The 24171-nt window shown below is 49.8% G+C and overlaps 2 protein-coding genes across 5 annotated transcripts in view; one reads left to right on the top strand and one right to left on the bottom strand.

The window, feature by feature from the left end:
- Positions 1-1140: 1140 nt before the first annotated feature.
- SOWAHD (sosondowah ankyrin repeat domain family member D) lies at positions 1141-2435 on the bottom strand. Its single transcript, XM_027716601.2, has one exon. The coding sequence runs from the start codon at positions 2269-2271 to the stop codon at positions 1267-1269; it is 1005 nt and encodes a 334-aa protein (XP_027572402.2). The 5' UTR covers positions 2272-2435; the 3' UTR covers positions 1141-1266.
- Positions 2436-4786: 2351 nt separating this feature from the next.
- The window catches only part of SEPTIN6 (septin 6), a 29645-nt gene continuing 10260 nt past the window's right edge, over positions 4787-24171 (top strand). For 2 of the 4 annotated variants that reach the window (XM_039387790.1, XM_027716469.2), the window contains exons 1-5: positions 4789-4884; positions 11425-11539; positions 18632-18827; positions 19972-20158; positions 20390-20551. In XM_039387790.1, the coding sequence (XP_039243724.1) occupies positions 4858-4884; positions 11425-11539; positions 18632-18827; positions 19972-20158; positions 20390-20551 (687 nt within the window). In that variant the 5' untranslated portion in view covers positions 4789-4857. Of the gene's footprint in view, positions 4885-11424; positions 11540-18631; positions 18828-19971; positions 20159-20389; positions 20552-24171 lie in introns of all 4 variants that reach the window. The other 2 variants (XM_027716470.2, XM_027716465.2) reach the window with 2 other exon arrangements.

Here is a 24171-nt window from a genome sequence, read left to right as displayed (position 1 = left end):
AGACTGGGTGTCCAAGTAGCATTTCAGAGCACAATCTGTATGTAATTGGGGTTGGCTCAGGGTCTGTGAAACCCACAGGCTCAGGTTCCCCAGAGGAACTTATGTGTGTATCTTTCTGCATCAAGATGCAAATTCATCTGTGCAGCCAGGCCAGATCATCTCAAGTCCTTTGGCCACCTCTGCAGACCCCCAGAAAGGCAGCTGGAAAGAAACCACAACTCCCTTCCCAAACGAGGTGTGTCTGCAAGGGCTGTTGCTCTGTGAGGGGAACAGAAACTCCCCGGTTCCTGTCTGAGAGACACTTGCTCAAATGGGACTGCTATTTAAGGAGGCAGGAATGGTCTCGTGCTGATGAAAAAGAGGAAGGGGACATTGTTTTTCTGAAGGTATTTTTAAGCAGCCCTGGCCTTCAAGAATGTAAAAAGCAAGTTGAAATCATGGGCAGAGCTCCATTTGGTGAACAAAACACAAACAAGCAAGCAGAGGCTTTGCCCTTTTAATGCAGTGACCAGTACATACACATGGCATTTTGCTGCTGCAGGGATATTTATCAGTTTCATTTTTGAGCATGACCTCAGTAGCAATAAAGATGATCTCACAGCCTTCACATACCTTTTCCGTGGTATTGAGCAATGAATCATCTTTCCAGAGTTGCTCCTGAACTCCAGTCGCCACAGAAGCCAACCCATGCCACCCCGCTGGTGTCCTTGCTGCCTCCTGTGCTCTGGCCCCCATCCCCAATGGGGTTGAGCATCTCAGGCATCTCATTTTACAGGTAGGAGAACCAAGTCACCGAATTTCTGTGTGACCCACCTACAGGCACACATAAAGTCTGCCAGCAGCCTGGGACAGGCAGCTCAAACATCCACCCACAGCCCCAGCATGGGATCCACACGTGGTGGGTCAGCATCCTCTCATGGGCACACGGGGTGTCGGAGAAGTAGCTCCCCAGAGCAGAGCTGACTTGTGAGTCCCTACCGAGGGGCTGCAGCAAGGAGTTCCCATCGGCTTGGGCATGGGGTAAAAGCCCCTCTGCCGACAGGCAGTTTTTTGGAAGGGCTGTCCCTAGTCTGTGTTCCGATGGCCGTGGTGCTCCCCACACACACCAGCACAGCCCCAAAGACCACACGAGACCCAGGGTGGCTGAGGTGCCGTGGTTTAATCGTCACTTGGCCAGGGTTTCAAGCACCCAAGTTCCCAGCTCTCTTCAGGCTCTTCTGGCTGCTATCCAGCATGGATTTACAGGTGAATGGGGACAGAGGATCTTCAGTGCTCTTGGAAGAAAGCAAATGCCTGTCTAACAATGCCTCGGAGAGCCGACAGGCTCCAGGGTTGCTGGGCTTTCCCCTCGGCCCCAGAGTCCACAGAGTCCTGCCCTGCCCTGGCCTCTTTAGATGACTTACAGTTGTTGTTGGTGTTGTGAGAGCGCAGCTGGACCAAGTCCTCCTCCAAGGCCCCCGCCAGCTCCTTCAGGTCCCTGGAGGTGTCTGCCCTCAGGTACTGCCAAGCCTTGCGCCCATTGTGGTCCCTGCAGCTGGTGTCTGCCCCGTAAGCTCCCACCAGCACTTTGATGAGCACCTCGTGTCCCTGCAAGGCAGCCAGGTGCAAGGGGGTGAGCCCGCCGCTGGCTGTGGGAATGTTCACGTTGACGGGATAGCCTTTCTTCTGGGCATGGGAGATGACCTGGATGAGGCTCTCATGGTGGCCATGCTTTGCAAGCCAGTGGAGAGCGGTGAAGCCCGTCACAAAGTCTCTCCTGGTCAGCAGGCTGGGATCCAAGTCCAGCAGCTTGATGATGCTTTCGGCATCGCCCTCAGCCACCGTCAGCAGCCACGCGTGCTCCAGGGGATCAAGGACAAGGGGCAGCAGGTCAGGACTCTGCTCGGACTTCTGCTCTTGGTGTGGCCCTGCAAGGAGATTGCTGCTGTTGGATGTCTTCTGAGTGGTGGCAAACCGCAAGGTGCTGCCAGGGCTGTTGGTCTGTAGGAGGATTTCTTTCAGCTCCTTCCTCCGGGTACTGCCATGGCCGATGGAGAACCTGCCTGCAGTCCTACCCCAGCTCCCCAGGCTGTGCCTGCCCCAGCTGACGCTTTTGTTGGTGTCCATCTTCTGCAGCGTATAGAAACTGTCCCTGCTCCCCAGGGTGGCTGACCGGAGCTGGGAGCTGCGGGCTCGGCTCCCTGCTTGGGGCTGGGCAGCTTCCAGGAAGGAGAACTTCTGGCCGGTGCCAGCTACCTTCTGCTCTGCCAAGCTCTGCTCCTGCCGGGCCATGGCGGTGCCTCCCCGGGCTGGCCAGCAGCCTGATCCCCAGCAGGGCACAGCTCACGCTCCCCAGCTCTCACCCCACGCTTCCTCCCCAGCATTAGGCGGAGGAGGAACCGATTCTGCGTGGCGGGAGGGCATGGCGGCAGATCCCGGCACTGCCGGGCGGTGCAGGTGACCTTTGGCCACGCTGTGTCCGTGGCTGCCGCAGGCGCCGTGCACGGCCTCAACCACAGACTGTCTGCCCCCCTGGCCCCACTCGGCTGCGGTGTCACAGAGGGAGAGCAGGTGGTTGTGTGGGGATGTGGGGAGTGTGTGGGACCACGGGGGCGGGCAGAGGCAGGTGGGTCCTGGGCAGTCTGGTGCTGGTGTTATGGAAAAAATTTGTTGAACTGTCTTCTCCTCTCTGAACAGTCTCGTTTAGCACCGGTGTCTCACCATCAGCAGCTGAAGTAGCCTCAGCCTTAGCCAGCAACACCCGACAAAATGTAAACTTCTGATAAAACAATGCTGCTAACAAAGAACTCCCTGAATTCAGCAGATAGGAGCAGAATGGAGATGATAAGGACCCAGGAGACAATTCCAAGGGAAAAAGTAATGTCAGAAGGTGGCCAGCCCAGTGACAGTGTAGTCCAGTAAGAAATCAATAGACCACTGACCAGAATTTAGTGATTGACTTGGGAATCAGGTGATGGGTGGCATGGGTGTAACTGAGAGGTGTGAACTGGGGTAGGAGGCACCAGCTTGAGCTGTAACCAAAGAACTAACAAAAGACTAATTGGGAACATTCACTTGGACTTGGCATTCCCAGGGGGGTTCCAGGTCAGATCCTGTTACAACATCTGGCCTGTGTAAATCCGTGACACTGATCCCAGGAATGCTTCCTCTGGCCCCAGTGGTGCCCCAGGGTTGCCTTGCTGAGGCACCTGTCTTACAGCCCCCCCCAAAATTGTCCCCCACGATTGCAATGCTTCTCCTTGATGCTGTGCTCAGGCAGACCCAGGTTACTGCCCCGAGGAGCCGTGTTCCCAGTAGCTGGTGGGTCTCCTTGCTGTAAGGGACACCCAGCCTGGGACAGTGTTTTGGGTCCCTTGCCACATGATGTTTCGTCCCAGAGGCATTTTGGCCTTTCTCTCTTGCTCTGTTTCACTTTCCAGCACAGCCGTGGCTGGTGGTGTTGGCAGCTGCAGCCACCAGTAGTCTGTACCCTAATTTTTTCAGAAATCAGGACAAATTCCTCTGCCTCAAAAGTTCCTAGTCCTGTTTCTCTCAAGACCTTTCTCTAACCCATGACTCCTCTGACACCCATGGCTGAACTGTCATTGGGTTTTGTGGCTGGTCAGGCAGTGAAGAGCCACAACAGCCCCTTGAACCTTTTTAATATCCCTTCCCTAAGCTTTAGCCCTGCTCTGACTTGCCCTGGGCTGGTTGTCCACCCTCAAGGACCTTTGCCTTTCTCCAACCACTTTAACCAGTTTTTCTGGGATGTGTGGGGAGCTGGCATAATGTCAAAGCCCAAATGACCGGTGGTGAAAATGTAATTGTCCCCTTGCTCCCTTTCTGGTGCTGCCTGGATTTATCATTGGCTGTTGGTGGCTTCTGTGGGCTCAGAGAGCTTGAGCCACACAGCCGTGGGATCCTAGGGAAGAGTTGAAAACACTTGGGTGGCAGCTGGGGAAAACAAGGAGGGAAACAAGGTGCTGCTCCTGGGGAATGAGGTGCACAGCAAAGCTTCCATTTAGGGCTACCCTGGCCATAACTGCATTAGGGACTGGAGGCACTCTGACCAGGATAAAAACCAGGTTGCCAAGCCTGGGGACTTTACTCGGGGGTCCCAGGGGCTGGGGAAGTGACTTGCTTTGGGTGGGGACTGAGTTTCCTCTCAGCCTTGTTTGATGCTTGTGCTGGCACGAAACGAAGGAAAACCCAAGCGGCAGCAGCGACACCCCCCGGAAGCAGCAGATGTGCTCAAGCAGCTGAGGGAGCAGAGGCTGCACCTTCGGGCCGAGAGAGGCCGGGAAGGGCTGTGGTGCCACCGGGAGGGGATTCGGCACCGCCGCGGTCAGTGGGTGCCCGGCGGGCCTGAACCGTCCAGCAGCTCTCGGCAAGTGCGCCACGTGCTCGGACAGAGGACCCGAACAGACCCAAACCGCGAACCCCGGCTCAGCCTCGGGGCTGCACGGCCCGCGCTACCGGAGGGGGGGAAGGGGCAACCGGACACCGGGACTGGCAGGGGCCGAGGAGCCGCCGTCCGGGGCCCGACGCCCGCTGTCCGGAGCTCCGCGCCCGCCCGGCCCCGCTCGGAGCCACCGCCCCGGCCCCTCCGCCCGCCCCGCCCGCAGCCCGGGCTGCACCATCGCGAGCGGTCGAGGGGGGGGACCGGCGGCCCCGCGCCCCCCGGAGGGCGGCGGCGGCGGCACCGGCGGGCCCGCCTGGCCCGAGCAGGGCGGGGGAGGCGGGGCCGGGCCGGGCGGGGCGCGGAGCGCGGTGCGGGGCGGGCGCGGTGCCGTGGCGGGGTCCCCCCGCGCGGTGCCGCGGTGGGCGCGCCCGGAGTCGCCCGCAGGCCGGGGCGGGACGTGCGGCGAGCGCGCAGCGATGGCGGCGGCCGAGGTGGCGCGGCAGGTGCGGGCGGGCGCGGGGCCGCCGCATCGCGGGGCCCGGGCAGCGCCGGGGCGGGGGAACCGGGGCCGGGCAGCGCCGGGGCGGCGGGCGGGACAGTCGGGCACGGCCGGGGCGGCGGGCCGGGGCGGAGGGGGGCGCGGGCTGCGGGGACCCCGGCCTGGGGCCATCTGCGGGCTGCGGGGCTCGGCCCGGGGCGGCGGCTCCCGGAGGGTCGGGGTTTGGGGTCCATCCCCAGGGCTGTCGGGGTTGCCCGGGGTAGGGGGTGTTGGGGTCTCCCGCTGCAGCCCGGCCCGGCGCCTTGTCCTCCCGCACCGGGATGGGCGGGGGGTCCTGCCCGGCCGGTGTCCCCGGACCCGGTGCTGGTCGGGCTGCAGCGCTGGGGAAGCCTCGCCCCGCTCCCCCGCCCGGGGTGGGGGCCCCTCGTTGGCCGGGGCGCGGCGGTGTCGTCCCGGTCTCTCCAGGGATGCTGCTCTCCCAAAGGAACATCGCCCCGTGCTCGGCAGTGCGTGGTGCGGGGAGGCGGCCGGGCCGGCACCGTGTGCCGGAGGAGCTGCGGGAGGCGAGCGGCAGCAGCGCCGTGTCCCCGCTGCGCTGACCCGGAGGGACTCCCCGAGATGTCCCCCCGGGCCGCCGCCGTGCTCGACACAAGGTCTCTGTGTGCCTGCGGAGAATTATCTCCGCAGGAAATACGAGGAAGAGAGGGAGCCGAGCCACCTTTGCGTATGTTAGAGAAATGGTAAGAAGGCATCTGTAACGCGTTTGCATGCGGAAGCGTTTTGTCTGTGATTTGATGGGCTTCCAACTTTGATGTCCGTGCGTTAGTACAGAAATAATACTTGAGATGAATGCTTGCCATTTCGTCTTCAAAGCAGTAGGTTTTAGCATGGACCCAGTCTTGTTGAACGGGTAAATGTGCCATTCCTTGCCAGTTTGTGATGTTATTTCTTCCTGGACATACCCATTGCCTTGTATGTGACTGCCAAGGTATGTAAAGTGACTCACTTGCTCCCCTGTCTTTTAAAAGCAATTGAGTGTTAGACTTTCCTATGATAATGTACAGGAGTTTCAGACATCTGCTTGTGGCCTGGCGTGAATTATGATATGGCACAGCCTCTCTTTGGAGGCAAAAGGGAAAGCTGGCTGTGAGACAGGCTTGAAATTAATGCGCTGCAAATTGCACATGTCTTTGTTCAGACAGATGATTTGTCAGCCAAGGTCTTGGGCATCCGGTCATGGCCATGGTTTGTGGAGCAGTCAGCTGTACTGTCCAGGTAATGCAGAGGGCTCTGAGTGTGCCAACAGGGTTAAACGTGTGAGGCCTGGGTTTGTGGGGCATTTGGGATCACCACCCAGCCTCTGCGCCAGCAAACTGTTCATCAAACCCGTGTTTATTGTGGAGATGGTCAGTGAAACCCCCTCCTCCCCAGGCAGGCAGTGGGGCCCTGTCACCACCAAGCTGAGTCTCTTCTCCTGTCTTCTGTTGGTGTGGAGGGTGCAGGATTTAAACGCTGAGACCACAGGGAATGTGTCCACTCTGCTGCCCAAGGGGGAGGATGTGTGCAGAGGACCGGCTTGCCAGACACTATTCAACTCTCAATCTCTAGTAGGGGTCAGAAAAACCATTATGACTGCTGGTAGTGATATGTATTTTTGAGTTGCTGGAGGAGACTTCTGGGAATGTATCCAAACTGCATTGGTGTTTCTGCAGCCTTTTGGCAGGGGCATAAGGAAGTGTAATCTTAGGAGTTGTCAGAATTTGAGATTTTGGAAGCACTTGACTGTGCATGTTGAGTGGCCGAGTGATGCAGTGCGTCTGAAGAGGGTGGTCGATGGTCAGGATCTTTGGTGAGATGTTTCTTGCTTTCTGTGGTGGCTGATTGAAAACTATTTCCCTCTCACTTTTCTCTTCTTTTTCTTTTATATTCTTGTTGATTTGTTATCAGCTGAGCAAAGAGAAGAAATACAAAGTCTTTGTCTAGACTTTACATTCTTGCTTTACATTTATCTCGGGGAGGATGTTTATACTGTCTGCTGGATAATTCCTTCGTTGCATGAGAGAATTACTTGTACAAGTGAGAAGTAATTCATACAAGTGTTGCTCTAATTTGCTGTTTAATCAGAGCCAAATGCAGTCTGGGGAAGTGGATGCTGTAACGCCAAGGTCAGGAGAAGGGATCTAATGTTGTTCTGATGTGGAAAACTGTGGTGTGGAAACCTCGGTTCAGGTTCTGCCTTGCTTTGTGATGTGACCTCTTGTGCAAGAGTTGTCTCAGGTTTGGGGGTTAAGCCCCCAGGTCTCCGCATTACAGGGCAGCAGAGGGGCAGGGGGGGTGGCTGCTTTGAGCACTGGCAGTGGTGCTGGAGCTCTGTGAGTGTTGCTTGATTTGGTTTTGTTGTGGGATGGTGCTGTTGCGTTTGTTGCAGCAGTTTGGAAATCCTTCGAAGGGAGTCTCCAAGGCCTCAGTGTTTAAGTGATTCTCATTTGGGAAGAGGTGGGAAATTGTGTCAGAAGTACTAAATGTCAGCTGTCAGTGTCCTAAACAGAAACAGTCTTCTCAATTAGATGCAGCCTTTGGGAGCAGTTTCATGCTGTGTTGGCCTTGTTTGGATATTGGTCCCTTGGGTTCAGAGCTGTGACGTTCTTTATTTGCCGTGCTCTGCTTGAATATCACGAAGTGGAGGCTTTTCATTTGCCGTGGTGTCCTTTAGACGAGGCCACCAGAAATAGTTCTGAATATGCAGCGTTGACATTTGCAATGGCAGCATCACTGTGTGTCTCAGGGACCACGCTCTGCTTTATCTCCACAAAGAGGAAACGGCCTCTCAGGGCTTTGAGGACGTTGGGAGGTGACAGTGCTGTACCTGCTTGTCGTGTAAAGTAGATCAAGGCACAGACATGCATTCAGCAAGATTTTCCTTTAATCGTTTCTTCATCCCAAGGACCCTGGAATGATTCAAACACCTTGGAGTCTAAATCTCACTGATTTTATGTAAACTATTATTTAATGTGCAGTGCTTTCAGGCTTGGGGTTGTCCATTATAAAATCTTTGTATTTTTCATATATTTCTGATAGTTCTCTGTAAGAATCAGAGTAGGCAGTGGTGGCTTCTTTGACATGGAGAAACATTAACAAAAGGTTGTGTAAATCCTTGAAAGACAGGCAAAAAGTAAAATAACCTCTCCAAGTGGCTACTCCGTACTTTCACTCTGCAGTACCCTGATGATGCAGCAAGAGAGTGTGTTGCTCTTTTTGTTCTTTTAATCTTGTTTGTGACAAACATGCTTCGCTTCCTCCCGAGCAACAACAGCCCATTCTATCCTGGAGCGGGTCACTCTGTGTATATGGGGGAAAAGAAGGCATCTGGGATCTTGGTGTGGTGCCAGTGTTCACACTGCCTTTCCAGACATTCCATCTTTGCCTTTGTTCCAAGAAGCTGGTAACCTTAAAACAGAGTATGGAAGGACTCAGCCATCCAGCACTCACTGATGCTCAGGGAAAAAGCCTTCACGCAATAGTTAAGCCTTACTTACCTTGTTAGTACCTCTGTATATGTTTTAAATTTGATCTGAAACTTTGTTTTCAAAGATAAATAGTACAAGACAGCTCTTGAACACTTTATCAGCAGAAAGCTTATAAGCTTAACGTATTCTCCTTCAGTGTTGAACAAGGTGATCCAACTCTACATTTAATATACATCCAGGATGACTAATCGTTGTGTTCATATGTTGTTTATGATGATGGTCTTTATATATAGCAGCATTCTTGGTACAGAGACTTGGTGCCTGAAGACTGGTGACTTGCACAGTTTCTTGGTGGATCAGATAGAAAATGTTTATTTTCTCTCCACAGGTTTGGTAACTGCTGACAACTTCTGATGTGTGTTTGACCTTAAAACATTTTTTCTCATTTTTTTCCCGTTGCATCTGATCTCTTGATGCCTTGGCCAAGGAGGTTTTAGCTTTTTTGCCAGAGTAGCACGTGGTTGTCTAGTTAACATGAAGGCTCAGCTGCTGTGACTGGAAATCACACTTCACAGTACTTGTTTCCTGGCCTGTAGCAGACGTGAAGTGTGGTTTAACTGCATTATAAAACCACAGGTGACTAGAAAAAGAAGCTGCAGGAAATGACTTGGAGGCTGAATTCTGTGTGATGGTAAATGCCTGCTCTCAGCCCAGCGTGGCTTAACTTCTACCGTTTATTTTGTTCCATCTGGATCACACTTATATTTAGGGATGAGGGGAAGATTTGTTCTTAATGAGAGCCTACACTCCTGCCCACGCTTCCTGGGGAGAGTAGTGTTCAAGCAGTCTTCAAACGGTGCAGTTTTAAGGCTGACTATTAAAAATACACTTGATATTTCTCCTTCCCCAGGAGCAGTCTGCCTGTGGTTCTCTCTCGCGCCTTCACGGACTCTGTCCCCCCATCTGTTCTTCACCGGGACCGGGTGCTTTTGCTGCAGATCCAGCACTGCCATAAGATACCCTGGTGCTGGGTTTTGTTTTGGTGAATGCAGTCTAGGAGAGTTTGAGTGTGTTGTCACAAAAATCTGTGTGCCTGACAGCCTCCCTTTCTTCTGCTTTAGCTGTTTGTGCATTGCTGCACTTGGAGCTGCATCCTCAAGGCAAAACCAGAATCTGCTGGGGAACTCGAGCGCCTTCCTCATGAAAGTGTCGTTAGGAGGGAAGGTGCTCAGGAATTAATAAAGCACCATATTTGGTGAACATCTTGGCAGGAAGAGTCAGACTAATACACAAAATATGGCTAAGGGGAAACATATTTACACATCACAGACTGGTAAATATGGTTAATGGCTGCAGTGTATTTGGAGCCTCATATCTGAAAAAAAAAAAAAAAAACGACAAACCCACAACAGCAAAACAGTAACAAGGCAAGTAATGATACCGACAGGCTACTGTAGTAAATGCACTCCTTGGGGATGTTTTCCTGGCTTAAAATACCAGTACCATTAGCAGAAGAGGGAAAACCAGTATGCCTGTCCCTGCAAACAGTCTTTCAAGATACGTGAAAGCATGATTCTGAAAGAACAAGTCAAAAATTACACCCTGTAAACTATTGCCTTTTGGCTGTAGTATTTCTTGCAGACTTATGATGTTCCTGGAAAGCCAGAGGGGAATTTTCTGGTTTTGACACTAAATTACGTTATTAAGAGAAGCCTTTTCTTCAGAGAGGCAGATAGCTGCTTTTTGGGGGCTGCAGGAGGGCAACTTTCCAGTACACACAAATAATGTGGGTGCAGCACCATTCTCTCTGTTTTGCATGATGCCATTTCTGAGGCTGAGTTCATACATGTGGTTTATTGCTGTTTGCTGGGCAGGGTTGGAACCCTGGGTGCCTTGGCCTACACAGGCCTGTGTGCAATGGCCAGGTGGAAATTCCTCCAGAAGGAAGTGGCTGTGCATGGTGTGGAGCTGGAGCTGGGCCTCAGCCCTTCTGTGTCCTGGGGCAGAAGGGGGCACCTGTCTGGGAAGACTGGGTTGGTGGTGTTGGGCACAGGAGAGAGGGTGCAGGAGCACCTTGTCATGAAGTCCTTTGGGTGGCTGGGCAGGAGCAGCCCTTGCCCCCCCGCAGACAGGTTTGGGTACCCCCACTCCCAAACCCTCGTGCAGGCTCCCTTCTGATAGGGCAGTGGGTTTATGGGCAGCTGAGTTCTGGACACGTTTTCTCAGTTTGTGTTTTCCTGTTTGGTTCCTGGCTTTCAAAGATGTGCTCTGAAGCTCGGATAGGAACACTTGGAGCTGGAGAAGACCTGATGCCTTGCGTGGTCTGGCCACCTGCCTATGTCAGCATCTCCCTTGCAGCTTCTTTCAGTGATCCCTGATTTTCAGGTGCCAGTGGCTGTTTTACAGATTTGGACAGACTCCTCTTTGCAGTCTGAGATTTTCATCTTCACAACAGTACAGAAGATATTGCTGTGTTTGATAGCTTGGAGCTTGTATTCTCTGCTGTTTCTGTGCTGCAGCAATTGAGCTTTGCAGAGACGTTGTGTTTGGGTTGCTCAGTTACTAGATGTAGGTCCAGTTGTTCAGTTACTAGATGTAGGTACAGTTTTCCTAACTGTTCTAGCTAGTTTCTGTAATTGCAGCTGTGAATGGGAATTACATGTGAGTTCCAATTCACATGAAGTGAATTGTAATAGGCTTATAGGAGGAAGTGTCATTAATACACTCCTTTGCACCGGAGATTCTTTTTGTTTTCAGTATGAGACTTGAGTTTCTATGTATTTCCTCAAGAAACAAGTGTTTTGCTGCCTCTTTATTTCAGCAGCTGTGTTTGGGTACGTGTTTTGCAAAGTTTAGTATTTCTCTGACAGGGCTACCTTCAGATGTGTGGCAAATGAAGCGTGCTATTTGTGCCGCCTGGATTTGTTTTGGGGAAGAGGGAAGCACGCTGACATGATTGACAGCATCCCTGCAAATCTGCTTGGACTGTGCAGTTGATTCTGCTTGGGAGGTCTTAGAGAATAGACAGAGCAGTGTATTTGGCTTGAAAATGACACAACTATTTCATTGTATTTCAGGGTGAAGGCTGTCGTACTGTCCCGCTCTCTGGACACGTAGGATTTGACAGTTTGCCTGACCAGCTGGTTAATAAGTCAGTTAATCATGGGTTTTGTTTCAACATCCTGTGTGTGGGTGAGTATTTCCATTTTGGGAAGTTCTCTTGCTGAAAAGTTCTCTGCAGCTGGATGTAGCTTGTCGGTGACAGCGTTAACAAGGTAGCTTTGATTTAAATTTCCCCAACTGTTCTATTTTCAGTAACAAGATTTACTGGTGCTCTGGGAAATCCCCGCTGGTGTTCTGCAGTATGGCTTTCTACCAAGCAGTGAAATAAAATGCCTAAAATCACAGGCTGTTATTATGATCTTTATTTTCCTAGTATGTTTGAATTTCACATTTTTAAAAGAAAATAGGTACTCATGCCAGAGTACTTTGTTCTGAGGTCTTGTCTGGCTAGGTATTGAATTATTATTATAATTATTTTAACAAAATACTAGTCGTCGCCTCTTAAATCACTAAAAGCTATTTTCTTCTCCTCCCTTCTGTGCATACTTGAATTAAAATTGTGTCTAGCCAAGTCTTAACTGGTCAGACGATTATCCAAGATGCCATGTGTGGATCACAGCTGGGGCCTGGCACTGTAGCAGGACTTGGTGTCAGTCCCTGCATCCCGTCTCACAGGTCTTCCCAGGGTTAGGATCCCAAATAGTCCCTCCTTGGAGGCAGAAGTAAAAACCCTGTATGGCTTTGATAGACTGATTTGGCAATGTGGATAAGGAAATTAATAATAGAGAATTAATAATTGTTTGATTGTTTTACTGATGCTGATCCCCTGCCTCTGGGGAGCAGGAGGTTATTGTGTGGCCATGGCTGCTCAGGGTAAGCCCTGAGATGAGTCTGCAGATGATCCTAGCTGTGCCTGGTGTGACAGAGGGAAGAGAAGCAGCTGTGGATACCTCCTGGAGACTCAGCTGCTGGTCAGATCTGCATGCACACAGAGCTTTTCTGTCCCCTCCCATGAGAGATGCAGCTCTTGGTATGGACCTGGTGTTTGCCCAGGACAGGGTTAAGTCTGAAACAAGAGTAGTGGAGCGAGGAGAGGGGAGCTGAGCCCTGTTAAATGGAGCTGAGAAGAAAATTTTCTGTACAACGGCATTCCTGTGAGATGATAAACTTTGCTGACAAATGGAGGTCACTGTCAGGCTGAGTCGCTGGTGATTTCCACGGTACGTAAATGTGATATGACCTAGTGAAACTCCTGGCCCCAAGACTGAAGCCTTGAAGAGTTTCCTTTTCCACTTACCGAGCTGCAGTGTTTTTTTCTACAAGTTCTAGGTGTAGCAGGGAGTGCCTCCTGTGGTTATGTTCACTTTGATGTGTGGAGAGGAGTTGAATGCCTCTGCTTTCCTCTTTGGAGGGCAGAAATGGAATACATTAATCCCTTGTCGATCTGAATGACAAGGACACACCAAGATCAATGTGCATTAGTTATTAATGTCAGTCTTTTATGAATAGTAATAACACAGTCAATCCTGAAATAAAGAAACTTTATAGAAAAAATTAATAAACTTAATTAGAAAAAGATCCACAAATCTAGAGTTGAGGAGGCCAGGCTTTAAAGTGTTTTTTAAGAGTTGTCTGGTGCCTCTGTTAACTTGTGGAAACAGAGTTAAACTCTTAAACATCCTGGAGAAAAAAAACCAAAATTCTCAGAGTTTGTCTGTCATTTGTTCTGTTGGATCTCACTTGGACAGCAGGAGTTTGGGGTAAAAAATTGAAAGAAGAGGGAGCAAATGAGGATTGGGGCAAATAAAAGGAATAGATGAACTGATCCCATAGGCAGGCCACTAAACATGACAGAAAGGCACTTCATTGCCTCCCATTTTTCAGATGTGTGTGGCATCTGTTGGAGGAAAAATCCAATGGCAATTTTACTCTGCGTCATATTGGATCTGAGCCACCGATCCCTCCAGCTCCTGGTGGAGAAGCCAAGGAAAGCATCAAAAATGACTCTCAGCAGCACGTCCAGAGTGGAGCAATTTTTAGCTCTTCTCATGCTGAAAGCTGTCTCCCCTTTGAGACTAAAGCCAAAGATAGAATAAATGAGAAAACCTCTCATAAGAAGTTAGGGGTTGTGGATGGTTTCTCTGATCTTTTATTCCTCAGCACAATCATTTTCTTCCTAAAGCTTCTGTGATAAATTGTTAGTTGCCTCTTAGTTCAGTACAAAGGCTGAAGAGGTATTTAATGGCTGAAACTTTCTGTGCTGACTGTATTCCTCAGTGAGATGGGGGAAATAAAAGAGGAATATATATAGGTTTTTAATGTAAACTTGCTCAGTTTTGGCCAGGGTAGATTACAGTTGCATTAGACTAGTATCCCGTTATAAGCAGGATTTTCCTGCTTCTTCTCTTAGGGAACTTGTTCTAACTGGCCTATCCAGTGCAATGAAAAATGGCTATTTAAGTAGAAATACCTTCACTTTCCCCAAGGGTTGTACCAAGACTGCTTGAAGTCTGTCGCTCCAAACGAGTGAGCCCCGTGGTGTGTGGGAGCTCTCACCAGCTGGAGGAGGGAGGGATGTGCACAGGTTTCCCTGCTCTCCAGCAGGCAGCTCTCTGGGGTGATGAGCTGTACAGCCTGGAAGTTACTCTGTGGTTGTTTTTATGGTCACTGGTGCAACCAGCTGAGGAGACAGCAGGGTTTCTCCAACCAAAAAGCCATCTGTCTCCTCAGCCCTCTCCTGCCCCCTTGCCACTGGTCCCCTGGGATGGATGGTGGGAGCTGGGTGGTCCTCTCAGATGCTTCAGCATCTTTTGTGAGCTGATGTTGCTCCTCTTGCCTCCACAACCCAGCCTTTGCCCTGCAGTGGGTGAATTGTGTGGTGTCTCTGTACACCTGTCAGATGAAACGAGCTATTTTTTCCTGTCTCCTTGAGAGATGCCCTTATCAGGCTGAGCTGCCTCAGGGCTTGTCTCAACAAACCTGCTACATTGGATTAGCTCCCATTTCTACACATGAAAAGGCTGTGCATGTGTATACATTTTCTTTAAACTTGAACTGTTTGATATCTGGAGGCACGGTTGTTACTCTTGTGAAGGACAGGTGCTGCTCTCTCATGAAAGGGTGCTCTTCTGAAAGCTGTTCTATGCCTTTGAACAGGGAAATACTGCAAGGACTTCTCTGTCCTCCCACAGAATTGAATGAAGATCATATGACTGGGGCCTCTTAAATCCCGAATGATGTGGAGAAGGGGGCCAGTGAGCAGTTGCTTGTTGTTTCACTTATCACATCCTAGGGAAAAGCAAATTAAATCTCCAGCTACAAAAAAAGGAGGTACAGCTTTTGTGGTGTATAATTCAGCTTACTGCTGCAGGGTGCTTAGGATGCCAAAATTTCTGTGGAAGGAAGAAGCCATGAAGATTCATTCACCACAAAGATACCTGTATTGATTTGGGAAGCTGGGAGCTTGTCCCAGCTGTAGTTTTGCAAGTGATGCCACTGCTCCATCAATGTGGGATTTGATGAACCATTTCCATAGAGCGCTGAAGACACCGTGTGCATGTGCAGCTGGACCAGAGAGCACATCTCAGAATGAGAGGAGGTGTGGGGAGCCCAGCACAGTGACTCTTGCCTGACAGCCTACTGTGGGCATTAAGAGTGGGTGGTGCTTTCTGGGCACTGCTGTAGGGCTGCTGTGTGTCCAGAACCTGGTGTGGTGTCTGTTGCCATTTTTATTTGTTTTTTAATGTCTCTGAAAATCGGGGGTCTTAGCAGCAAACCTCCATCTCATGATGAAAGGCACAACACTACAGCTGCTCAGTAGCTGTCAGAGCTTCCTGGTGTAGAACTCTACCAGTAAAGGTCACCCTCTCTGCCCTGTCCTCCTTTGTCAGCCCCGTTTTGGGAGAGCAGACCACTGCCTAGTTGCATAACCCCTAAGTACGGTTTTGGAGATCAAATCACATGTGCCCATAAGCCTGACATCAGGAAATAATCCCCCTGCCAAGGCTGCCTCTCACTCGGTCTGTGTACACTGCTGCTTTTTTCACAGTAAATCTGCCTCTTAATCCCCATTCATCGTTTCTGCTTTTTGGAGATGATTCCAGTGCTGTTGGCTGGAACAAGCACGCACCACTTTGTCCTTTTCATCAGGCCATCTGTTCCATCTGGACTCCTGTCCTTACAAGTAGCAGTTGGCACCATTCACATCTTCCAGCCAGCAGAAAGTTGCCTCTGTGCGAGGCAGAAATTCCCAGGAGATTCAGAAATCCTCTCTTCTGTCGTTTTGGCCTTCAGAGTAACACTCCTCATATTTAACACAATGAAAAACTTTATTAGCATCTTCAGTCTTTTGCCATCTCATGTCACTTTGTCAGTGTTAACATCGTGTTTCTTTCAGCTGAGACAGTCTTTCCTCTCTTCTCCACTGTCCTCCTCCCTGGCAGGCTTTAATGCTGTGCCATGTCAGTGGGGTCACACAGCTCAGGGATGGAGGTATCTGCTGGCTCGATGTAATTCTTGGTGTGCAGACTTCATGTTTGACATGCTGTGTTAGTGGCTGAGTGTTTTGTGTTTTAAACGTGAAGCTGTAGGTGTTTGGATGGTCAGCTCCCACCTATGGAAAAATGACTTACCAGTTCAGATCTTACCCTTCCAAAAGAAAAAAATTAGTGTTTGAATTCAGGGTTGCCTTTGCTGGCCCTGTGTAGGTGTCATGAAATAGAATATAAAAGCATGTCCTGCATCTCTTAGGCACTTGACCTGGCCCCTCTGACATTAAAGTCCTTCCTGCTGGAAACAGTACATTAGATTGATTTAAAGTAGGCAATGATTAACAGGTTCAGGATGTGCTTAAACAATAGTCTTGGCTTCCCATGAACATCTTTTGCCCAAAAGAAGGAGGGAGGCAGAAACCAGAGGTGATTTACAGGGTATTTTGTCTGCCTGGAAGTCAGTGTGGGTTACACATGATCTGTGTATCCGCTGCAGGGAGCAGCTCCCTGCCCTGGTCACCACTGCTGCTCCCCTGTCACCCTGTCCTGCAGCCCTGCAGGCTTGGGAACAGACTGCTGGATCTGACCCTGCTCCAGGGCCTTCCAGGCTGTGAGGCAGCGGCATAGGAGGAGGCTTTGCAGGCTGGTGTGTGGGTGATGGTCCCACACCCCAGGGCTGATGGACTCCCCAGCTCTGAGATGTCCCATCCAGGGTTCCTGGCATTCACAGGCGAGCAGCCAGCTCGCTGCTCTGTCCCACCCATCCCTTGGCAGGGGTTCTGGAAATGCTGCAGCCTTCTCAGGCTGTTTAGATTTTTGTCTTTTTTTACACTGCCGTTTTCCTGGAATCCCTGAGAAAGGCCTGGCAGGTCCTACAGGCTGTCTGCTGTTAACTCTCAAAATCCCTGTCCAAACTGTGGCGATGCTCTGGTCTGCTGCACTTTGTGCACCTGCTGCCTTTTGGGGGCAAATGGTACCTGAGAAGTCCAGACAATGAGATTCCAAGTCGATGAAGGACTTGCTGGACCATCTTATTTTTCCAGTGACAGAGGTAGTGTTGTGCTTTGCTGGGTCCCCCTGCCTTGCTCTGGTCAGCAGTGTCGTAGGCACAGCTGATGCACTGACATAGCACAAGGGACTGCAGCCATACCAGCTCCTGGTGCTGACTCCCTCTTCCCCCCTTCAAATTGCAAATGGGAGCAAAAAGCAACTGGACTGGTGGCTGCTCTGGCCATATCTGGCATCCCTTGGTGATGGAGCACAAGCTCTCAGCTGGCTCCCAGGCAGCTCAGGGTGTATGCTGACTTTGAAATGTTAATGAATCTTGCTGCCTCTGGAAAGGTATTTGATATGTGATCCTGGCAGTCAGAGAAGCTCAGTTCCCAGAGCAGGGGATTTGGGCGTTGGAACTGGGTGATCGTTAAGGTCCCTTCCAGCACAAACCATTCTGTGATTTTATGAATCTATGTTTGCCTTGCCCTGCCTATCTTGTAGTTCAGCCCTGAGTGAGAGAAATCCCTTCTGTGGCCAAGAGAGGAATTTGCCTGCTTGAAGGGGTGAGGCTTGGAGATTTGGACATTTGGAAGGGGGAGGATGGGGAGGAGTTTCCCCTTGTTGAATTGGGCATTTCATGCAAGTTTGGATCTGTTGCAGAGCTCTAAACTTACAAAAATAAGAAGCTCTTTTATTCTGAGCAAAGTAGGAAAGCGATGAAGTTGTTTTGGTTGGGAGCTGAGGGCTGGGGGAAGGAGGGAAAGGCTGCTGCAGCCAGACACAGCCTCCCTGTGCTCCCGCAGCGGGTGGGGTTCAACGGGCTCCTGAAGTTTCTGCAAAAGTCAGCCGGGCAGCTCAGAAATTGTTGTTTCTCCAAAACACAACAGCCCTCACAGGGCAACAAACCAGACTGCATAGGAAGTCAGATCCTTTGAGCTCAGAGACCTGGCTCCATTCTCAGAGCTTGGCAAGGGAGGCTGCCCTGTGGAATGCAGGCACAGAGGGATTTGTTTTATTCTTCCTGGGATGTATCTAAAACAAATTTAAGACTGGTCTCTGGGATTTCTCTCTTCCTTCCAGGCAGAGAAATAGTTACCTGTTGATAGAGGGGATCCAAGTAACAGTTCAATGCTGCAGACAGTTTGGAAGCAGATTTTGGAATATTGTATAGCTTGTGTAGCTCCTAAGATATGGAAACCAGATACTACCAAAAATGCCCTCTCCCAGTCTAGAAGGCTGATTCCCCAACTCAAGCTGTTGTGAGTAGAAACCCACTGCACAACTTGCTGTAGGACTAGAATGAATTCTCAGGGTTTCTGCACGGTAGGAGACTGCTTTTGTGGCTGCTTATTAAACACATATTGATCTGGAGCAGCTTTTTTTGGAAATGGCAGTAAGCCCCATCCCCCCCACCCCCCTTTTTAATGAAAACAGCATCTTCTGTAGTGTAGCTGTGGGTTTATGCAGGATCTGAATGATGCTTTCCCCTTTGCCTTTTCACCTCTTTCTTTTCATCTCTATTTTCTAACGATATTAATGGCCATTAGACTGTGAAATGTAATTTGCCCAGAATACAGACCTCCCATTGTTCATGGCTTTCTGTTTACCAGACGCTCCCTTGGGAGCATGAGATCTGCTTTCATCTGCTACAATTTCACCCCTGTTAATGGTTGGAAGCTGAAAGGCCAAACCATATTAATATTCAACTGAACATTTCAACTCTCTTTTTTTCCAACAGGGGAAACTGGCCTTGGTAAGTCCACCCTCATGGACACCCTTTTCAACACCAAGTTTGAAGGTGACCCAGCATCTCACTCACAGCCCGGGGTTCAGCTGAAATCCAGTACCTACGACCTGCAGGAGAGCAATGTCAACCTCAAACTGACTATTGTGAGCACAGTGGGCTTTGGGGATCAGATCAACAAAGAGGACAGGTGAGTGTGGGGGAGAGAGGCTATATCGTGACCTAGTTTTTCATGCAAGGTCTCTCCCTGTGCCCTAGGTGGGCCAGACTGCCTTGTACACTTTTCCTGCTTCTTTCTTATGGGTTGTCCTTGTCATCTCTTTTTGATGGGACCAGGTAGAAGAGAGGACAGAGGCTGTGGAGTGTCAGCAGTGCTTTGGCTATGAAACAGCTTTTCTTATGCTGTCAGAGTAATATCTGCCCTGCTGGCAGCCTTCTGCCCAAATTCATCTGGTGGGGAGAGTGGAGTGCTCCAGGGCAGCATCTGGGTTTGTTTTGGCTGTGCTGACCACAAGCTGCCAACCAAACCACCTGTGTGGTCTAGTGACCACTTGGCTTAATACCCACTTCTCTGTGTTGCCAAAGGAAGCACGATAAATGTGCAGTGAGATACCCAGGGGAAGTGTGTCTGGCAGCTCACATCCCAGCATGGCTGGACTGTGGTGGTTAAGGGATGTGCAGTTCCAGCAGGCAGTCTCCAAGGTGCATCTTCACAGAGACATTGCTGATGGGATTTGCTTTGTTGTGGGTCTGTCAGTTTTGTTTTTTTTAAGCTATGTTTAAGATGCATTGATGTCCTTTATGTTATGAGTCTGAAAGGCTCTGTATTTCAGAAGGCCTTGGAAGGGTGCTACAGGAATTTCCTGCCCAGAACACTGGGCAAAGGTAGTACTGAATGGAGCTGTATCTTCCACCAGGAGGACTCAGGGCTGTGAGAGCAGCAAACCATTCAACCCCTGAGTGCAAGCAAGGGTTACACACTGCTGCAAATGAGTCTACGTGATCCTTGCTTTAGATAGTCTCTCACACTCACATTTCAAAGTACGAGAGTCCTCTTTCCCTGGGGAGGATGACGTGTCTCCTGTCCTCTGCTGAATCTCACTACTGTGTTTTGACAAACAGGCTGCTAGAGTTTGATGTAGGACCACATCTCCGTGTCAGTAGTGTAACTCTAAAATTTGTTGTGGGTGGAGAGGAAGGGAGATGGAGAGAATTGGTCTCAGGAAGTGAATTCTAACAAGCAGCTTGTTTCTTAAAAGCAAACAAAGGAGCGCTGTCTGTTTTTCTCTCCGACTGTGAGATGTATAGCTTTTTTTTTTTTCCTTTCACCAAAGCTATAAGCCCATCGTTGAGTTCATTGATGCTCAGTTTGAAGCCTACTTGCAAGAAGAACTGAAGATAAGAAGGGTCCTGCACAACTACCACGACACCCGCATCCACGCCTGCTTGTACTTCATTGCTCCGACAGGACACTCGCTGAAATCCCTGGACTTGGTAACAATGAAGAAGCTCGACAGCAAGGTGGGCACGTTTAACTCTTATGGGACAGGTTTGCTGTTTGCATGGTGGAAAGGCTGCTGCTTTTCCAGAGCATTTCCCCACCTTTAATAGCCCTTCTGGTGGAAATGACTGGCTTGGCAGATAAATCCTGTAGATTTATTGATCGTTTATAATTTTTTGAAGGTTGTTTTGCAGACTTGGAAAAACTCCCTGGAGCAAAGTTGATTACTTTGTTCCTCTGTTCTTTTCTAGGTGAACATCATTCCCATCATTGCCAAATCTGATGCCATTTCCAAGAGTGAGCTGACCAAGTTTAAAATTAAAATCACAAGTGAACTGGTCAGTAACGGGGTTCAGATCTACCAGTTCCCAACAGATGATGAATCAGTGGCAGAGATAAATGGGACAATGAATGTAAGTGACTGGGTGCTTCCTCCTCTCATAGAACAGCACTGTCAGCGTAGGGGTTGGTGGGCCATATTGGGGTGTTTCTTAAATCTGCTTTCCCTTTTTATTTTGTGTCTTAAAAACAGGATTTCACAGACATCCCCTCCTTGTAGGGTCATCCTAGCAGAGCCTTGTGGTCGGCTACTGACTCTCTGGTGGGCTTTTCTAGTCAGAAAACAGACTTTTAACCCCCTCCTTGTCCTCATGCATATCTGTTGAGGGACATGTAAGAAGCCAGACAGACAGCGAGGCCTGGCTGTGCAGGGCAAGGACAGTCCTGGGTTATGGATTAATAAAATGAGTGTTACCTGTCTGGTGTGAGGGGCAGACTGTCTGCAGACATGCACCTCTGCTCCTCACCCTGTGTTTTTCTCAACAAACAGTTCTGCTCTCCTGGACCGGTGTTTCCTGGAAAGCCCTGCCTCTATGGATGTCTCCTCTTGCCTATGGCTGTCCTTGCATCAGAGCCCCTTCACCTGGCCAGCTCTGGAACTCTTGTCTGCACTGAATTCCTGTTTTATTATTGATCCAGGTTCTTAGCTAGGTCATGGTCTGGTTTGGCCTTTTGGCTCTGTTGCTGTTGGCCAGAATGGGTGGACAGGGAGTGCAACGAGGCTGATTAGAACAGTGTCTTTTCTTTGAGCTACATCCAAGTGCTGATGTGAGAAATAAAACACAAGGGTGGGACCAGAGGCCCAGGCAGCCCAGTGGCCCTTCTCTTCTGGTTTTGGTCACTTTGGGAGTATACCAGAAGAGAGGGAGTGTGTACAACTTTCCCTGGTGACTAACCCTGTTCAGCTCAAGAGTTTCTCTGTATTTCTGTCCCATGCATTACCTGATGTCCTGCCACCAGTAAATTTCCAGGATCTGGTGGCAAGGAGTTGCACAGCTTAACCAGCAGTGTGTGAAAACCAGTACACAACTTGGTCCAGACATGCCTCAAGGTGCCTGCAGGTGCTCACTCTGGCTCTGGCCTGCACAGCATGGTGGGTGCCTGTCTGTGGTTCCTTGAAGAGGGAGCAAACTGTCCCTTGGCCCCTCTGGCAGTACATCCTGACCATGGTCCCATTTTCCAGAAGGCTTTTTACAGGAAAGCAAGTAGGGGAAGTTGCTTCACTGCTGTTGATGTAGTACAGGTCTACCTGATGTGCTTTTGTGTCATGTCTTGATCTAATATTAAAGAGTATTCTGGAGAGGCCTAAAGAAACATAAAGTTTGTCCTGATGTCAGTGGTGGTTTCCTGGTCAGAGTGGTTTTGTGATGGTACCTTTCTTAGTGCTTAATGCTCTCACTGTGTAGAGTTACTGGTGGAAGAGAGTTACTGCTGGAAGCAAAATGCAACATCACTCCATCCTAAAGGAACCAGAGGTGTGATGATAAAAGGAGAAGTCCTTCCCTCTCAGCCCTTCTTTGCTCATCTTTCCTTTTAGCCATTCACATGTTCCCTGGGAGGGACTTGCTGTCTGGGGCAATGTAGACATTTTGGGTTGTGTCAGTTGCTCACAGAGAGATCAGCTCTTTAATCCCCCATTAAAATCATATCAGTCAGAATTACCAGGTTTATGGGAACTAAGCAGGCCAGAATCTGAATCTGATCAAGGCAGTTTTACAGGCCTGGAAAACTTGTATCCAAATAGTGATTTTATTAGCAACATAAGACAAATCTGCTTATGCTTCAGGGCTGGAGATGAGCTTGTGGAGGGACTGAGACCATTAAAAGAGCCAGGATGGGTTGATTTAGGTTTACAACTTAAATTGCCAGTTTTAGTCATGTTTAAAATTGAGGAATGGGAAACTTTGATTTAAATCAGTTGCCTTAACCTTGTGTTTGTACTCCTCTACAGAAAGCTTAATTGTCTTTGCCTGTTACAGATCAACATCTTTGAAAGGTTATAAATGCAGTTTTCATGATTAAGTAGTGCTTCTTGCTGACCATCAGCTTCTCTGGATCAGTTACTTTTTTCCCATAAAGTATATATATACAAGTTCAAAGAAGACACTGTCCAAAATTCATTAGGTCTCTTCCCATCTAGATTTTATTCTTGCATAAAATCAAATAAGAAAAACAAGCTCTCCTGTTCTTTCAACTCCCTGATGGCTTTTCCATTTTGAATTAGTTAGTCTAATTACTGAAAAAAATATTCTCCCTGCACCTGCTAGTTAAATGAGATCACACGCAGCTGTGTGAGCTGTCCCACATGGTGGGAGCTGGGAACTTCCTTTGCTAATGGAAAAAGGGAATCACCAGCACTTTGTCCCTGGCAAAGACAACAACTGGACAGTTGGTGCCTGTGGAGGAAGAGTCTCTGCTGTTGAGGGTAACCAGGTCCATTGATGGCCGAGGTTCAGGCTGTGCCTGTGTGGCCATAGCACGGTGTATCTGCCACTGCCTCAGGCTTCTCCTCTTGTTCCTATTGCTTGCTTTGTCCCTTGGAAAATCCCCTTACTTTGCTCTCCCAGAGGCCTGGATACAAAGTGAACAAAAAGCATTAAGAGCCCTGGGAGAAGCCAGTCATGGGATGCTCCTCATGGACAGTCCAAGGAAGCCAACAGGGAAGTCCGGAAGCTCTCCCTCAGAAGCAGCAGGATGGGAAGAGGAGAGAAGTGGGCACCTCTGGTGCCCCATCAGGCTGACCACTAGCCCCACTTATTCTGTGTGTCCCATGTGAGAGCTGGGAGGCTGATCAATACAAGTGGAAGAACCCATCTGTGTGAGTGCTTGCTGGCAGTTTTGCTGTATTTACAGCAAAATATGAGCCACACTCTGAGAGCAGAAAACATAATCTGTGAAATCTTTTGCTTGTATCAGCTGTCATGAACTTGTCCAAGTTTTCAGATAAGCTATGGAATTCTCTTGCCTGCTCTTGAGAGCAATCCAGGGTCACTGATCTTCCACATGGTTGGTTTCCTGGGGCCCTTTCAACTGCCCAGAACTCAGCACACTTTAAAAGCTCTCTAGCAAATGTCACTGCACGAAACTCAGCAGAAGGGCTTGGTGCAGGGAGCTGGAACTCTCATTTTTAAAGTGCTGAAACTTTGCACTGGACTTCTTTGCAGCTTGGCAGAATGCACAGTATCGTTCCCAAGAGCAAGTGGAGGTGTGGACAAATCTCACTTACTGCGCCACAGAAAAGTGCAGCAAAGTATGATGGCAGTGTTGGGGGTTTGCCTGGCTGCCTGAGTCTGGGGAATGAGGGGACTGTAAGGTGAGGTCTTCAGAGCTTAGATAAGTGTTGGGAGTATTTCTTTTCCAGTTTTGCTAAGCTTGCACTGGGCAAATCTCTTACTTTTTGCATTCTTCAGAGAGACCGTCTTTACTGAGAAATGACTGGTTTTGATTTCTGAATTTCTGAAAAGCACATCTCTCTTGTGAGCCCCAGGGAATGCAGTGTCATTCCCAGCTCAGCCTGGGGCACACCTCGGGGCACACGTGGCCATGGAGGCTGACCCTGTGCAGGGACACATTCAGCCCTTCCTCACCAGGGCTGAAGCAAGCGGGGAGGAAGGAGCTGTTCTCTGGGGGTGAAGGATGGACTTCTATCTCATGATCCGATGGAGCAAGGAGTCTTGTGCTCCAGTGTGAGCCA

This window comes from Pipra filicauda, unplaced genomic scaffold (assembly GCF_003945595.2).
Source record: "Pipra filicauda isolate LSUMZ 115617 unplaced genomic scaffold, ASM394559v2 scaffold58_size5111680_pilon, whole genome shotgun sequence".
Classification (NCBI taxonomy): Eukaryota; Metazoa; Chordata; class Aves; order Passeriformes; family Pipridae; genus Pipra; species Pipra filicauda.
The sequence above is the reverse complement of the archived record's forward strand: the minus strand, read 5'-3'. Positions and strand labels throughout refer to the sequence as shown.

Bases quoted from the DNA above. Each gene is read 5' to 3' on its own strand.
- SOWAHD (XM_027716601.2), bottom strand. From the start codon at position 2,271: ATGGCCCGGCAGGAGCAGAGCTTGGCAGAGCAGAAGGTAGCTGGCACC.